The following is a 12,558-nucleotide window of genomic DNA, read 5'->3' as shown; positions in this document are numbered from 1 at the left end:
CAGGACCTCTGGAAGAGCAGTCAGTGCTCTTAACCTCTAAGCCATCTGTCTAGCCCATAAATATCTATAAAACACGTGTTACCTCACTTTATCTTCCTTTTGAAAATTTAAAAGTATGAGTGGCTTTTATTTTAATTACTGCTATGATAAACATATTAATTTCAGAAAATTAATAAAACATACGTCTTTTACATTACATTTCCCATGCTTCTTTAGAGCTGGCTCAAGCATATTATATTTCTATCATCAAGTTGAATATAAATAATATAAATTAAGCCATTCTTTCTCCTGGGAATTGGGTCTATAAGTCAGCTAGCTATCTTTTGAATACTCAGGGTCCATCTAGGTATAACCTGCTATAAAACTAAAGCAGCTGATGAAGAGAAATGCACCCTCAAAGCGTGACATACCGACACACAAATGGTTTGGACTTTAATTTTTAATTCTGAGAACCCTCTTAGATGCTCCTGTGGTGGTGCTCAGGGGTGGAAGCTGGCTTCAAAGGGGGCTCACTCACTATCCTTCCTCCCCATACACCCAGTGTTGAAGGAGAGATCTGACTTTAGGCAGAGCTCACAGTCCAAAGCTGAGTCAGATCCTGTTTATTCATAAATTCCTTGGTTTTTAAAATCAGATTTGATTCTTTTGTTTTAGTTTTTCTGCTTTTTGTTTTATTTGTTTTGTTCTGTTTTGAGATCGGGGTCTCACTGTGTAGGCCTGGAAGGCATGGAATTCACTATGTAGACCAAGGCAACCTCAAACACAGAGATCCACCTGACTCTGCCTTCAGAGTGCTGGGATTAAAGGCATGCACCACTACACCCAGTTTAACCATGAGTTCTAATGTGGGGGAGGGGATACGTAATAGCTTTTCCTTTCACAAAGAAAAGGGGGAGGCAGTGTTTAGTCCTGTTTAAATGAGGCACTGTCAAGGGCAGTTTTCCGTTTGTTTTCATCTGCCACAACAAACCAACCCATCAGTTACACAAAGGATCCAAGGTTTGAGGGAAAATTTGAACCTTACTTAGTTACTTCAAAAGAGACAACGTACCTCTACCTCCCCCCCCTGCCCCCCGCAGTTTCTATCATCTTAGGCAGCAACTACAGTAGTTACTGTAAGAGACTGAGAGCTTACAATCTGACAAGGACTGCACAGAGTACTGAACATCAGATGAGGGTCTCGAACCATGGAGTGAAAATTTGAATCTTTCCTTCTCCTTCTCTCCATCCTTATTCTTCTTCTTCCCAAGGTCTTTTGCATCTGCTTTCTCTAACACATTAAAAAAACATGGTAAATCTCTTGCCTAGAAAACCTCAGAGTGTGCTACATATTCAGCCAGTGTGTTCTAAAGAAAGCCAAAGCACCAACACTCAAGTGTAAACCTATAACCTTGATTTCTTCTACAGTGTAGCCGCTTCTGATTAGAAATAGCATAATAAAGCACGGGCTGTGAATTAGTAGTATATGCATAGTAACTAAATTACTATACCAAGTTTTAGGTTGTATGCAAATAGTGATTGAATGTGTGCATGTATGCATGGGGACCTGTGGTGCTAATGCACATACACAGAGAGGCACAAGAGGATGCTGGGAGCCCTGCTCTCACTTTCTCCCCTGTGCCCTTGAGTCAGGGTCTCTCTCTCTCTCTCTCTCACTGAACCTGGAGCCCCCTTGTTTTGGCTGACTCCTTGGCTAGTAAACTCTGTAGATCCTCCTGTCTCTGCTCCCCACAGCACTGGGGTTACAGAGGCAGCCCCATGCTTTCTATGCAGGGTGCTGGAAAACCAGACTCAGATTCCTATGCTTTGTAGAAAGTTCTCGACCAGGAGGCCACGCCTCCAGCCCCTCAGATATATTTTATTTGTATATAGTCATGTCTGACTAATTTCCTCTTCTCAAAAATGAAACAAACAATCAAAACCAGCAAAGCATGCTTTGAACATTTAGACCTATCTATCTAAGGCCTTCTCAATCTTCTATACTTGGGGCCTTAAGTTCTAGAAAATACCATTTTCTTTCCGTAAAACATCCTTTTGTGGGGTAGCAATCCAACCACACCCACAAACCAACTGCCTGTTTTCAGTATGGCTTGTGCAATAAACCATTTACCAAGCTGTCCCTGCTTGGTAGAGGGGCGCTCTATGAAAGACTGTCTATTTTAATTTTAAAAAGTCAAGATTCTTTTCTCTCATTAATGAATCCTTTCAATTCAGAATATGGGTTCAGATTCTCTGTATCAACTGCTAAATTTATAAACCTCGTTGGTCCCCTATCCACTTTTTTCTTTTCTTTCTTTCTTTCTTTCTTTCTTTCCTTTCCTTTCCTTTCCTTTCTTTTCTTTTTCAGTCAGGGTTTCTCTGTGTTACCCTGACTGTCCTAGACTCACTGTGTAGACCAGGCTGGTCTCGAACTCACAGAGATCCACCTGCCTCTGCCTCTCAGTTGCTAGGATTAAAGGCATGAGCCACCATTGCACAACTTCCTTTTCACTTTTTAAAAAATGTGTATAATTATTAAAAATTATTACCTAAATTAATTATAGTGTCCCTTAGCATTGAAAATAAACCTAAGCTGTCTCATAGTGTTTGAAGTAGATTTTAAATGTACGTTAAACATAAAAGCAAATATGAGTATAACTTCAAATATAGGCTGAGATGTTTAATTGAGAAATTTAAGTATTAAAAGTTAGATTAACAAAACTTTATTTTACATAATTATCAACTTAACTTAAGCTAATTTTATGTAGCAGTATATGATTTCATTTATAATTTTAAGACTTTACTTTCAAAGTTCTATTTAGAATTTGATTTATAATATATCCTATAAAATATATATAAATAGAAAAACAAGCTACTAGTTGAGTTTACGACTTGATTAAGGTGTTATCTGTCCTTTAATTACATGATTTTGGCAAACCCCACTATAAACAACTTGACAGCTGAGTGTTACTCGGCATTATTCTTCTTAGCTAGTCCTACAAACCTTGCTGATTGCTCGCAAATTTCCACCAAGTCCCTAACTTCCATCTCAACCTCACTTTCAGCTCAGGGCTAGGCTTCCTAGAAACAGAAAATACTCAAATCTCTTGTCAGCAATCCTCAACCTCTTCTGAACCAAGCTTGTCTATTCGCCTAGCCTACATCCATTCACCCCATGGACCCAGGACATGTACCTGCCCCTTAGATCGGAGGAGCCATTGTCCCTCAGGACTATGGAAAACTCAACAGTTCTACCCAGTGACCACAAAGATCCATCTTAAACGATAGCAGTAGTGTCCATTTCCTGAGAAGGGGGAAAGAACTGGACTCACAATGCCCTGTAGCACTGCTGCACTCTCCCTCATTAGGGTAACAAATACATATTCTAGCTATCACACATTAATCACCATCAACTTTTGTTTTATTACTCTATTGCTCTTCAAGGCCAAATTTCTCACAGAGTTGTCTGTGTATTATATTTCTTCCTGTCCCCCTAACTCTCTCTCATGGCTAACCATATGCATCATGGCCAGTGTCTACTGACCTTTACAGCAAACAATCTGATGGAGAAGCTGAAGTCTGCATCACAGTTCATCTTTCTACAATATTTTATATATCCTTCCTTATTCTTGGAGGAACTTTCCCCCTCTTTTTTCTACCTCACCAATCAGTAATTGGTACCAGTTTTCAGATATTTACACTCTCCAGGTTCAGCTTCTACCTTCTTAGTTCACCACCTACCTGTGAATGCCTCCTGGATGACCACTGCCAGTTTGAGACTAAAAATCTATGTGATTATTTTCAAAGCATTTCAGATTAAATAAGACCAAAATCATTCTGTGGCGCCTCCTGGTAGGCTTCCAGTTTTACAACTCAGAATTTCATAAATTACCTAAACTAAGTTTTGCTATTTTCTAATTACCTTTCTTTCTTTCTTTCTTTCTTTCTTTCTTTCTTTCATTCTTTCTTCCTTTCTTTCTCTATCTTCCTTTCTTTTCTTCCTTCTTTCCTTCCTTTCTTCCTCCCTCCCTTCCTTCTTTTTTCCTTGAATCAGTCATCTCATTGGGCCTCTCCACTTTCCCTATTCCAAGATGCCACCTTATCTAACATGAGCTGATCCAACAGTTCCCAAGCTGGCTTTTTTTCTACTTCCATCCACAATTTCCTCTCTGATCCTCTCTGAAACCTCACAAAATATTCTTGTCATTGGTGGCCAAAAAATATCTTCTGTAAAAGCAAATTGGATTTTGAGTCCCTTCAAGACTGGTCACTGCCTGTCAGTAATGCTTACAGTGAAGACCAGGATTCCTAACATGATTGGGAACAAGCCATCGGATCACTCCTGCTTAAACCCAGCTCTACTTAAACCAATAAGCCTTCCACCCTGCTTCATCGAAACACTCTATACACCGTGCCCTCTGATGCTCAGCTGTCCTCCCCATGTTTCTCAGTATCTGTGTCTGCCTTCTCCTCTGTTACCAGCATTCTGACCACAGCTGTCTTTTTCCTCTAGGTTACTCCCACTCATTGCTGCAGGCTATAACAAACTCCTGTACCAAACCTTACAGCGTCCTATCATGCCCTTCAAAGTTCACATTTGGTTAGCATAGCTTCCTTTTAATTGGTCAGCATTTCCCAGGAAAGCATCAGGTTCAGAAGGTGGGTTGTTCCACATCTGTTTGCCAAGATGGTCACCAATTCCTAGAAAATGTCCCGTACTTTCATAAGTAGAGAGTATATTTAGATGAATATTAATGGATGGATGCTTGGATGTTCATTTGTGAAACATCAAAAATGGCATCTAGAAGAAAACTAATTGGGAATATAATGAAAAAAATAACCCACTCACATTTCTGTATTGGCTTATTTTCAGGAAGCTAGGCCTGTGTGGATGCACAATGATCAGAATCTGATCTTGACATCTGTTTGAAGATCTGAAGTAAAATTTTCTGTCTACTACATGTTAAGAAATACTGGAAGATATGGTCTTTTATTATGCTTTTACCTTTTCAGAGCTGGGAATCAAACTTAAGTCCTTGCCTATGCTAGGCAAGTGTTACACCACTGAGCTTTGGATTCTCACATGGTTGCCCAGGCTGGCTACCAGCTGTGACCCTCCTGTCTCTCCCTCCCAGGTTAGAAACAATCTTCATAAAGAGTATTTCTGTAAAATGTTAATACTTTATAAAACATAAATGTTTAAAGGAACATTTTAGGTAATACCAAATATACAGAAAAGCCTGAGTCCTCCCTAGGAGATTTGTTTTTCATCAGAAGTTTCTACATGCACATAGTTATAAGATAGTACCAGAAATAACTGTAAAGTTTGTAAAAATTATTTGAAATTGTTTTTCTTCAGATTTGAACCTTTTTTATTTCTTTTATTAATTTACATATACATTTATATTACACACACACACACACACACACACACACACACACATACACACATACACACACAAACAAACAATAAATTACCTACAGCAAGAAGAACCACAAAACAATTAGGAATTATATAAATGTCACATTCATAGTGTTTTGGCTATTTGTATTTCGCAGCCCTGAAGAAACCATCTTTCCTATCTTGGTGCATCTAAAACTCTGAATGTAAATCGATATCTATCATATCTCATCTTTATCAACTTAAAACATCTATCTAGACCTAAAAACATCTTAATCGCTAAACAACTAAGGCTAATTACAAAACTGAACTCCCTGGTCTTAGTACCCTATGCTTATATCACATTTCCTAAAAACAGCAAAGGAAGTTTTTTACTTTGCTGTGTGGGTTCATCCCTCTCTGTGCATAAATATGAGAAAGATATTCTAGTGGACATTTAGAGTTCATATCATGGCTCCTAATACAGTAGCAACTTAGTATTAGCAAAAGTGAGACTTGCCTTTGATATTTTTGAAAGGGATGTATGAGGTGATAACTACCTACAGTTCACACCACTGAGAGTTCTAAAATAAAAGGGAGAGCTAAGACATGGTTACAGTATAAAAAGAGCATCATTAGCCCCAAGAGGGGCGTACAGCATCTCTATGCAGTGCCCTGTGGGATGACTTTTGATGACTTACCCTTGACAGTTCTGTCGCCTCTCTCTGGAGGCTTCAGCGTTGTAACGGAAGTTTCTGGTTTGAAATCCTTCACATCTTTCACTTCCTTGCTGTCCTTCACTTCCTTGCCGTCCTTGGTTTCTTTCACAGGTTCTTTCAGTTTGTTGTCTATCACTGTGATTTTGTTTTCATAACTATGCTCTTCTGTGAGCTTAAACTCAGGCAATATTTCCTTCAAGAGCTCCCAAACTCTGTCCGCATACCCTGGACTTAGAGGAAATACATTTGTGTTAGTTCCCGGATGATGGCTTTCTACCTGACATCACGAAGTCATTGACAGACTAATTAATTTCATAGATCATAAGACTAATCGCAATTGTTACCTCAAGTCTTGGTTACAAATATTCACTGACCATGCTTTTATTGCATTCCTCCTATGTGTCATGCTTTGATGATATGGAGACAGATTCTAGCAGATAAGTCAAGCTGGCAGGGGTGACAGGCATGCTAAAACCCTGACAGGTGAAATACATACGTGTGTAGATATGCTATATGTGATTACATGATATACGTGCATAGATACTGTAAATGCTGTATATGAATATGTTATACATGTATAAGTGCCATATGTGTACAAAGGCATCCTCTTGAGTAGAATTTTCCAACGATATGCTCACCCTAAGAAGATGGTGGGAGAGTTTTTAACATGGTAGCAAAGGCCTTTAGTTTATGAAGCCCCTCCCTAGCCCCTCTCCTATTGGTGCTCTAGAATTCACTGGCATATTGTACACTTTTCTGGGATTATACTTTGTCTATCCCACTTCCTTGTTACTCCATCTGTTCTGAGTTGATTTTCTCACACTAATCAGTTACATTAATTTCAGCTCCTTTGACATCAGTGCAAGCATCAATTTCAGGGATGGAGGCAAGTAAGCTACGTGTGTTTGCTTTGAAAGCCTGAAGAATTGTTACACCTATTTAGGGAGCCTTTGAAAATACTTTACAAATTACTAACTCCGCTTATGTATACTGATTGAGGGCACACTCTATGACAAGTATTTGGAATTACTGTGCTAAGCACAGCAGGTAAAGAATGACCACTAAAGAGAACTGAAGTGAATGGGGCTCCAGACCATATCAGAACGACCTACAGATCAAGCTGTATTAATCTGTCCTCTTAGGAGATCTACTTGCCTTCCCAAGATTGCCACCTGTAGCAATTCAAAGTTTTTCTCCTTTGTCTGGCCTTTTCCCTAACAATATACTGTTCTTTTCTGAAGATGCTGTACAAGCTTAGGCTCAGAGCTATTGTTTTAAGTACTTACATCTGAAATATACCTGTCAAAAACCTATGCTTCCTACAGAAGAGGAGGGGCTGAGCTTTGCGCACAGGACTGACAGGGTCTGCTGAGGCATGAGCATGGGCTCAGTGGAGGATGGAGCTCCTGTGATACATTGCAGGAGGGAATGCGATCAGGCTGTGCGACCCACGTGAGGGTGCTCTCACGGAGCAGTACTGTACAGTCATCACGCACTCCCCACTACAGCATCTAGGACTCAGGCACTTTTAGTTGCTTTGCAGGGAGCAGCCATGGCAGACTTGCCTGCTGAGTGCTGGGTGAATCTTGCAGGTAGGCAAACACAAACAGATTTTGCTTGACTGCTTGTTTTATGATTAGTTTGTCCTTGATTCAACAAGGAATATTATGGATTATCATTGGTATAGGGAAGAATAATTCACCATAAAACTCCCAAGAAAATTTAAACAAATGCAAAATGATTTGATTCCAAGCATTTTGTAAAACATGACCATTCTTGAAATGATCTTAAAGAATATCTTAAATAAATGCTGGAACGAAAGAAAAAATAATATGAGCAACTTAGTCTTTAAGTCTACTGAAGAGAGGCTGGTGAATAGCTCAGTGGATAAAGGTGCTTGCTTCTATGCCTGATGACCTGAATTTGATCCTTGGAACATGACTTCTCTGATTTCCACGTGTATACCTTGGCATACCATTCCCTACCCACAATAGAGATAGATAGATAGATAGATAGATAGATAGATAGATAGATAGATAGATAAATAGATAGATGATAGATGAAAGATTGATAGATATAGATAGATGATAGATAAATAGATGATAGATAGGTAGATGGATGGTAGATGACAGATAGATAGATAATAAATAATACACAATAAATGTTTCTTTTAAAAACCTACTGAAGAGGAATGACTTCAGGTAACCATCCAGTAAGCGCATGGATCACTGTGAATTCTCCTAGCTCTCTCCTTTGTGCTATGTGGATGCTGAGGAGAAAAAGCATGGTGCTGTAGTTACCAGCATTTGGAAACACATACCAATGAATAAAGACTAGGAAACACTCAACACAGCAGCATAATAATCAAAGCAGGGAATCATACCAGCTGCATGTCACAGGGAAAAGGAATGTTATCTCACAAGCTAGATGCTTTAATTTGTAAAAAAAAAAAAAAAAAAAAAAAAAAAACAACAACAACAAAACTTGAGTTAGATAGAATATGAAACTTCAAATGTATTTTGAAAGCATGAACTATGATTTTTGTTTTCTTTTGACAAAGGGTTCTTTTGAAAATAGTTTTAAGGAACTATTTCTTTAAAAGCTCTAATATTTCCATTACTTTCCTAAATATAAAACATTCATATTTTATATTATAAAATGTTAACTTGTTTATATAGTCCCTGTGGCTCTGTTCTTTTCATGGTAAAGCAGGTTCTCCATTCTACTTGTAGAGGCTGTGCTGAGACACCCACGAGGCCATGGATTGTCTCTTACATGGCAACTCAAGACCAGTATGTGGAACCCTGAGTGAAACTTGCAGAACTATCTGGTCCATCCTGTAAAAGAGTAGAGCTGGCAGTGGGACGCAGAGTCAGGTTGTCATTATCAAGATGCCGCACCCTGCATTGGTCCTTCTGCCTATGCGTGCTTTCCTTGGCTGCTTAGTGTGTTCACATGTCCATTAATTAGTCTACGTAGAAAAATATGATGGCCCTTTCTACTCCAGAGTGGAGCATGCTCTACCTTGTGCCGAGCACAGTGCTAACACTGATGACTGACCAACACACTTCCATTTCGTGGGAAACAAGTCATAGCATGTCAGTGATGTAGCCCTCTGTTACTGGGGTTGCACTGGTTTATTTAATAGATTATGAATTCTGATGCCTGTACATTTCCCAAAGACAACATAAATCTGGTGTGTGGTTCATTGTATCCTCTAAATGCCTCTGGTAATTTCATTTTATGAGTGACATTGCAGGCCTTATGGAAATTATGCTCTTTTCTCTTCATATTCCACATGGGTATGTAAATCACCACAATGTATTAGGTTTGTCTATAGAATGCTACACCTCACATATAAAATTAAATATGAGATGAATTTATAGAAAAATTTAAAGGATGTCATGTAAGGCAGGTTCGACTAGGAATCTTTTTAAAAATGTACTATACTTTAATTAGTCTTTTATTTTCAAGCTGGCTTTGTTTACTTATTTTAAAAGAATAACTCTATTAGTCGTGTTCTTAATGAATTGCACTGAACCACGGCTTTACAACAAATGAAATGCTGCTGCAGCTATTCAGGTCAACTATTTAATCCTTCGCCAGCCTGGAAGCTCCGATTCTTAGGAACACTAAGGACATTATACATATTTTTCCCAAACAAACAGACATAACTGCCACCAGTGGAAATATGTAATAATATTTATCTACTTAAAAGGAAAAAAACAAGTTAATTTTTTTTTTTTACAAAAACCATTGAAATAAAGGACTGAAAGCTGAGCAAAACAAATTATCAGTAGAAATTAAGGGTTAGCTGACAGGAAGAAGTTGGCAGTAGTGGTGGCTGTTTTGTTCTGTATCCTTGAGAGACTGAAAAAGGAAGCAGAGTCAAGAGACTGCACAGACAATGCAGCCTTAGCATGGTGTGCGAACGCCTCTTAGAGCAGGGGAGGGGCTCAGCTTGGAGCAGGGGACTGACAGGGTCTGCTGGACCCAGGGTGAGCTCTGTGGAGGATAGCATTGCTATGGCATGCTGCAGGAGGTTACGGGATTGGGCTGTGTGTGAGGATGTGTGCAGTTGCCATGCTTGGCTAACGCCAGTATTTGAGCGTTCTTCTCGCTGTGTGTTGATTCTGAAAGGACCAAAATGGAAGAAAGGCTTGTCTGGAGCCATGGCAGACTTGTACCGTGGGTGCAAGAATATAGGCAGATTTTGCAAACACACTAAAAAAAAATGAAGAATTTTCATCATGACGATATCAGGTGGCCAGTGGGAGCAAACTACTCAAGAGCTCTCGGGTCTTTTCAAGGTTTATACATTATGGCTGCAAACACAGACTATAAAACACTAGCTGGATCTTAATACATATTATTCATTACTTAAAAGACTTAATGTTTTCTCCCTAAGAAACAATTTCCCTCATTTACATGAAACACACTCCCTGATACACTTTCCACTCCTGGTAAGAAAGCATGGTGTGCAGGACTTTTGAGTGTTCTTTTTTGGGGTGGTTTTGTCTCTTACTCAGTTAAGACAATACGTCCATAGTCACATTGACTTTTATACTTGAAAGTGTACATAGTTTAGAAATGATTTCCTTGAATTAGTTTGTTAAAGGCGTTCAGGTTAGAGGTAGCTGTCCTGTTATTTTCATATAAATAAGTGATAATGTCTCTTTACATACTCAACATTTGCCAGCTTAATGATAGCTTTAGACAGTAGCAATGGCCAGAGTTCAAACTCATAGGAGGTAGCTGGAAGCAATAGATTGTTATCCTCATCGAATGGCAGAAAGTCATCAATAGTTATCTTTCTCCAGCAACCCTGAAGATGAGAAGAAAACAGTGTAATGTCATCAGTGATGGATGATGGCGTATGGTGTTCTCTTTCTCACACATATTTCTGCTTACTTTTATTTTTCAATAAAAAAATCTGAAGTTAACATCTTATGTTAGAAAACTGAGATACAGGGTTCAGAACTAATCTGATTGTTTTAGCTTCTGAAATATATTATCATAGCATATCTATAGTGATACCAATATTGATTTTTCTTTTGGAGGGCCTATGAGCATATAATGAAATAAATATATATTAAATAGCAGAATGAAAACATGATTCAACCAAAAATAAGATTGAACATAATATACTTTGCATATTCACACTAAAAATTCTTTAAATAGAACCTTAATTATTACTCAGCAGTAATTACTAAGCAGACATATGCTTACTAATCTCATACTTCCAATCCCCGCATTTTAAGTACTCCTAGTTAATCATCCAATTTTCAATATTAAATAAAGTAATATTTTCTTTAGCCAAACCATTATGTTTAACTAAAAGCTCTTCATTTCATAATTAAAAGCGTGAAGCAAATGATCTCAAATTATATTTTTTTTGTTTTCGCTTACATGCCTAGATTTCTTGTTAATTCATTCTTGTGTTAAAATTCTCAGTAGTAAAATCAAGCAAAGGATTGCCCGATAATAGTCATGATCCATGGCTAATGTTAGCATACTGCCCACAGTCTGCCTAGCAATCTATGACCATCACTACTTTCTTGCCACTAGGTGTGCCCTGCCCAGGATTTAAAAAGGACAAACCCATCACTCCCCTGCTCTCTCTCTAGTGCCCCTCACACTTCCATGCTCTCCCATGATCATCTAATAAATTTCTCCATATCATGTCTCTCGCCTGGTATTTTTATTTTTTAATCATTACAATGTGCTGTAACTCACTTCTTCCTCCCCTGCAGATTCCCAAGGTGCATGCTCTCCCTTCCCTTTCCTATAGTAAGTGGGCCTGTGGGAGACACAAACAAACGGATGCACGCAACATTCCCAAAGGTTGGGATAGCCAGGGGCAGGGTCACTTGCTCCCACCTCTCCCACTCACGTTTCCACTGTGAACCACTTGGGTATGGCTGGAACAACTGCCACCCACCCTGTCCTCAGTGCCTGCTGAATCCTGGGCTGAGGAAGCCACATATGCCACGCGCTCTGCTAAAAAACCTGGCCTCATTTCTTTAAGGCTGTACTTTCCAACTCTCAAAAGTAAAAATCATCTCTGATTTATATTTTTGCTCTAAAAGAAAATCATAAAATTACACTGTAAACTCTTATCTAAAGATTTATCATTCGTTCATTGTGTGTGATGTTTAGAATCTAAATTCAAACTCTCATGTAGAGTATATGATACAAATCAACCTTTATAAAACTTCTTAATCATAATTAACTCTCTGTTGATCTCCTTTTAGACTAAGAAACTAACAAGTCTCATTTTATTCTACCCTGTTCAAAATGTTTTCTATTTCAAGGTTATAAAGGTCTATTCAAATTAACAAGATGAATGTTGTTTCTCCCACCAGGGGTGCCTGTAGGCTTCCTGGTCAATAGATTTGATATAATGCCCTGCTGTATTACTACATCAAAATATATTAATTCTAGAGATATTCATTCATTTACAATGTTAAAACTATTATG

General features: G+C 38.5%; 1 protein-coding gene across 8 annotated transcripts in view; it reads right to left on the bottom strand.

The window, feature by feature from the left end:
* ADGB (androglobin) overlaps positions 1-12,558 on the bottom strand; it is a 118,340-nt gene that overhangs the window by 69,158 nt on the left and 36,624 nt on the right. For 7 of the 8 annotated variants that reach the window (XM_084777483.1, XM_084777489.1, XM_084777484.1 and 4 more), the window contains 4 exons: positions 10,764-10,903; positions 8,261-8,347; positions 6,061-6,308; positions 1,136-1,270 (listed from right to left, as the gene is read on the bottom strand). In XM_084777483.1, coding sequence (XP_084633609.1) covers positions 1,136-1,270; positions 6,061-6,308; positions 8,261-8,347; positions 10,764-10,903 — 610 coding nt within the window. The remainder of the gene's footprint in view (positions 1-1,135; positions 1,271-6,060; positions 6,309-8,260; positions 8,348-10,763; positions 10,904-12,558) is intronic. The other variant, XM_084777487.1, reaches the window with a different exon arrangement.

Source organism: Acomys minous (genome assembly GCF_964271855.1).
Source record: "Acomys minous genome assembly, chromosome: 3".
NCBI lineage: Eukaryota > Metazoa > Chordata > Mammalia > Rodentia > Muridae > Acomys > Acomys minous.
This window is presented reverse-complemented; position numbering and strand designations above follow the sequence as displayed.